The sequence below is a fragment of the Gavialis gangeticus genome, unplaced genomic scaffold, assembly GCF_001723915.1.
Source record: "Gavialis gangeticus isolate Ggan-Ray unplaced genomic scaffold, GavGan_comp1, whole genome shotgun sequence".
In the NCBI taxonomy this organism is placed as follows: Eukaryota; Metazoa; Chordata; order Crocodylia; family Gavialidae; genus Gavialis; species Gavialis gangeticus.
Window position 1 is genome coordinate 45,885,051 of NW_017728994.1, and position 4,759 is coordinate 45,889,809.

The 4,759-nt window shown below is 68.5% G+C and overlaps 1 protein-coding gene and 1 long non-coding RNA gene across 2 annotated transcripts; one reads left to right on the forward strand and one right to left on the reverse strand.

Moving 5' to 3' along the window:
* Positions 1 to 13: 13 nt before the first annotated feature.
* On the forward strand, positions 14 to 793 carry LOC109287259. The gene is made up of 2 exons (XR_002094797.1): positions 14 to 155; positions 521 to 793. It is a non-coding gene; the product is annotated as an uncharacterized LOC109287259 (long non-coding RNA).
* Positions 794 to 2,258: 1,465 nt separating this feature from the next.
* On the reverse strand, positions 2,259 to 4,744 carry HPS6 (HPS6, biogenesis of lysosomal organelles complex 2 subunit 3). The gene has a single exon (XM_019502704.1). The coding sequence runs from the start codon at positions 4,316 to 4,318 to the stop codon at positions 2,339 to 2,341; it is 1,980 nt and encodes a 659-aa protein (XP_019358249.1). The 5' UTR covers positions 4,319 to 4,744; the 3' UTR covers positions 2,259 to 2,338.
* Between the last annotated feature and the right edge of the window lie 15 nt (positions 4,745 to 4,759).

Consider the following 4,759-nt stretch of genomic DNA (forward strand, 5'->3'; position numbering starts at 1 on the left):
GGGTGTGGGGCTGGGGGCACTGATGCTCGCTGTGCCCCCCAGAACGCCTTCTGGTTCAGCCTGGGCGCCTGCACCGCGCTGCTGCTGCCTGGCCTCATCCTGGCCACGCGGCTCGCCAAGTTCTACCGCCGCATGGACTACGCCGACGTCCACGAGTGAGGACCCCCGTTGTCGCTGCCCGCCCGACTCCTGGCTTCCACGCCACCCAGGCCCCAGCGGGGAGGAAGGCGGACACGTGGCAGGCGTGACCGCGACCGTGGTTGCTGCACCGGCCTCTGCCTGGCCAACGCGGGGGTGGGGAGCCCCCGGTCACGACAGGCCCAGGGGGGTTGGGACCGGGGTTGGGCTCCCTGACACCCCCCCCTCCCCCAAAGGCACCAGCTGGTTTCACTTCCCTGGCGGCTGCTCGCACCAGGCCACGGCTGCCTGGCCATGGGGAACTGAAACCCTCGCAGCCCTAAGGGGCTGTGGGGTGGGGGCAGTGCCCAGCCCCCCTGACCCTGCCCCTCTCTCCCCACAGGAACGAGGCCCTGGAGATGTGAGTCCGGCAACCGAAGGGGGGGTGGGCAGGTACTGTGGGACATCCCCTTATGCCCCCTCCCGCGCACCCCACAGGTCCGTGCCGCCCCCTGCCTTCAAGATCCCACGGGTGGAGACGAGGCCGTGATGCCCCGGTCCTGAGGTCGCGGCCACGGGCGCAGCTGCCCAGGCTGGGTGGCGGGTTGCTCTGGGCCACGGGGTTGCTTTGCCCCAGCGCCGGCATGCCCGCGCGCAATAAAGCAGCGTGTGTGTGTGTGTGAACAGAGCCAAGCTGCCTGTCTCCTGTGCGGCAATGCAGGGCTGTGCCCCCCGTGCCCGCCACTGCCACGGGGTGGCTCTGGGGCTGTACCCCAAGGGGCTGGGTCCCTGCTCTAGGGGGTCCCATCACCCTGCTGGAAGCTGCCCAACACCTGGTGCATTGGTGCCCAGTAACCCCCACCCTGTCTGGGAGCCAGGGTAATTCACAGGGGGTCCAGATGGGAAGGGCTGCTCCGTGGGGTCAGGGAGGAATCTGCCCCTTTGCTGCAGGTGTTGGGGGCGGTTTAAGCCAGAGCAGAGGCCACATCACAGCCGCAGGCTTTGTCCTGCTGCCCTCGCCTCCAGGCTTGCTGGGGCCAGGCAGGCGCTGCGGGTGACCCGTTGCCCACCACCCAAAGGCTCGGGCTTGTTCGGCGCAGCCCACTTCCCTGCTGGATGGAAGCACCCCCACCCCCCATGCGGGGTGCAGTGTGAGCTGGCGCTGCACAAAGCCTCATTGATGCTGCCCCGACCCATCGCTCCCACCCAGCAGTTCCTCTTCCAGGGGCTGGTTCCACACTGGCTCGTGGCCACGGGGACTTCCCAGGAGGGGCCGACGTCCTGTGCAGGGAGGAACAAACTGCAGCTGAGGTGCAACACGGAGGGGACACCAGTGAATTTGGCTGCAGAGCCACGTCCTCCCCCGCAGCTCCCAGGGCTGGTCCCCAGGCAGTACAATGTGCTCTAGGTACCGGGGGCCTGTCTACACTAGGTCTCCTGCACCAGGGAGGCCAAGTGCCTTCCTCTTGCCTCCACAGCCAAGCTCCCTGGCGCTGGGGGGCAGCTCACAGGCTCCTGCAGCTAGCTGGGGTCTGAAGCAGGTGCTAGAGGGATGTACCCTGAGGGGCTGGGGGTTGCCCCCACAGCACAGCAGGACCCCCCTCCTGGGGCAGCAGCCCATAGCTACATCAGCCCCCCACTCCCAAACACGAGTCTCTTGCCCCAGTGCTGCATCAGCAACTTTTATTGTCTGGTTTCCAGTCCAGGTGCTCGAGGGGGGTGTAACCATGTCCTCGAGGGGGGTTGAGACAGGGCCCCCCTGTCACCGGGGGCCACGCATTAGTGTCTGGAGTGCGGCAGTCTGCCGGGAGGGGCCTGGCCTGGCTGTCTCGAGTTACTCACTCCCGAAGAGCTGAGGCAGCAGAAAGGCAGGGAGGGCCTCACAAAGCCTCTGTGTCTGAGCCGGCTCGGGGGCAAAGGTGGAGGGGTTAGGCCTGGATGGCCTGGCATGGAGCTCCCCCACGCTTCTGCTCGCTCCTCGGCACGGCCCGGCTGCTTGCTAAGGAAGGACCGCGAGCGCTCAAGCTACCGGCGCTGGTCTCAGAGGCCTGGTGCGTAGGACGGAGAAAGGAAGCTGAGCCCCGGCCCCAAAGCACTTGCGGCCCCGCTGGCTAGCACGCAGGGCAAACACGGAGCGAGGTTCAGATCTAGTCTTTCACCCTGCGCCGGGGCCGGGGGCACGCTGGAGCTCCTAGCCTGGGTGCCTGCTCCCCGGCGCCATTCACACAGTGCCGCTTTGGTCTGGCCCGAGCATGGCAGTCCTTGGGGCCAGCTTGGCACCTGCCCAGCGCTCCCGGGGTGGGGTGGGAGGGGGGATGCTGGGGCTTTGCAGGGCATCGGCATAGAGCTCATCCTGGGCCCGTGGGCGCTGTGCCACGCGCTGCAGCAGCGGTTTCAGCAGCCCCACGGTCAGCAGGGTGCCTGGGGCAGCAGCGAAGGGAGTGGGGTCGCCCGCCCCGGGGCTGGGCAGGTGCTGCAGAACAACGGCGAGGACGTCTGTGGCTGCCAGGTCTGGGGGGCACAGCTCCCACAGGGCGCCCAGGTGTGGGTCCAGCTCGCGGTGCTGGGCCACCTCGGCCAGGAGTGTGGTGAAGATCTCCTTGTTGAGCAAGGGGCTGCGCGGGCAGAAGCGGCAGGCAGCCTCCAGCACACGGGGCCAGTGCCGCAGCCGCACGAGGAGCCGCATGGCCTGGAGCACAGCCTTGGGCCGCGCGCTGCACAGCAGCAGATCGATCTCCAGGTCCTCATCGCCGGCGGCCCCGGCCCGCCGGGTCAGCACGGCCAGCGCCCGCTTGTAGAGGGGCACGCGGCCCTCGGGCCCGTCCTGGCTGCCGTAGGGCCACGTGGTGCCGGCGTACTGCTGCGTCAGCGCCACGAAGCGCGGCAGCCACGCGGGCTTGTAGCGGTGCAGGGAGCCACAGATGAGCTCAAAGAGCGGGAGCGCCCCGTTGCAGCCTCCCTCCGCCTCCCGTGCCGCCGGGCCCCCCAGCACTTTCTTCCAGATGTCTGGCGTGGCCCGGGCAACCAGGAGCCCGTCGGTGCCCTGCCGCAGCTGCAGGCTGGCGCGCACGGCTTTCCAGGCGGCCCGGGGGAAGGAGCGGAAGATGGTGTTCAGGTAGGCCAGGTTGTCCGGGTCCAGCTCCGAGTGCAGGAGGCGGGTGAGCTCCTGCTCCACCAGCTCCTCGCAGTAGCTGTCCACCTCGCCCTCCGGCGCGCCCACCACGCAGGCCTTCAGTGCTTCCAGGCTGCGGTAGCTTTGCAGCTCCAGGCTGAGGGTGCTCAGCAGCTTGGCGTGGGGCCCCGGGAGCCCGTGGGGCGGCTCGTGCTGTGGGCGCAGGCCGCGGTGCAGGATGGCTGCCAGTGCGATGGGTGCCTGGAACATGCCGCCCTTGCGCAGCTTCTCCACTGTCAGCGGCGTGCTGCTGAGGCTGCGGCGCTGGTAATACTTGCACGCCTCCTGGAAGACCAGCTCGGAGAGCAGGGGCTCCGGCCGCCCGCCTGGCTCCGCACCACGGGGGACATAGCTGTAGATCCCCGTCGGGGTGAGGAGCTGCAGCTCCTCCTCATCCTCCAGGAAGTGTACCTCCTTGGTGCCCAGCACCATCTTGTCCAGCAGGCGCCCGCTGCCCACGTCGACAAGGTACAGCAGGCCGGCCAGCGCGCAGGCCAAGGTGCCGCTCCGTGCGTGCAGCTGCGCCAGGTCTCCTGGGGCCAGCGCGCTGCCCCCAAAGTCGAAGATGCGCCGCTGGGCGCCGTCGGGCTGCAGCAGATCCACGGCGCCCCGGGGGCTGAGTAGCAGCAGGTCCCCCGAGTCCGACAGGGCGCAGGTGTGGACGTCCAGTGGGCCCAGGGCGGGCAGGAGCCCCGCACACCCCGCCACCAACTTCTTAAAGTCCAGCTCTCCCGCGGGCGGCAGGCAGTAGCTGCGCAGAAGCCCTCGGGCGGGCGCAACCAGAGCCACGCGGCTCTCCTGCGGGCACCAGACCAGCAGCAGCTTGGCGGCGCCGGCGTGGGCGTCCGGGGCGGGCAGCAGGAAGACGTGGCGCGGCGCGGCCAGGACGCGGTAGCAGGGGCAGTTGTGCAGCACGATGCGCACGGGGCCCAGGCGCGCGCCCTGCTCCGCCACCTCCAGCGCCCGGGTGCAGACGCAGTAGCGCAGGGCGGCGCGGGCGGGGCAGGGGCAGGCGTGTTGCTGACCCATGGCATCCTAATGGGGAGCAACCAGGACAGAGTAAACTGTCCTTTACTCTGAGCAGAGTGACACAACCCCGTGGCTGGTGAATGGCAGGGCAGAGCGCAGGTCTGGGAATGCTTGGCCCTGACGGAGTCATTACCCTGGCACCAACATGCTTCGCTGGGCCTAGCAGCAGCCCCCAGTGCACTGAGCTAGCCTAGTTGTGAAGCGCAATCAGGTGCAGCGCGGGGAACCCGCTGGGCGTGGCGCCTGCAGGGTGGAAAGCGTTCCCGGCAAGGCCCACTGCCCTTCTGCTTGTGAGCGGGGTGCTGTGGTCTCCGTGTGCTCTCACCTCCTGTGTCTGCAGGGACAGAGCTGCTCTGCAGACTGCAGTCTCAGGAGCCCTGATTTTTCTGTAACAAAAATTCAGATCAAACACTACGTCCCCTCCGTCCCCTCAACTGGGAC

Coding starts and splice junctions, on each gene's coding strand:
- HPS6 (XM_019502704.1), bottom strand. CDS start 4,318: ATGGGTCAGCAACACGCCTGCCCCTGCCCCGCCCGCGCCGCCCTGCGC.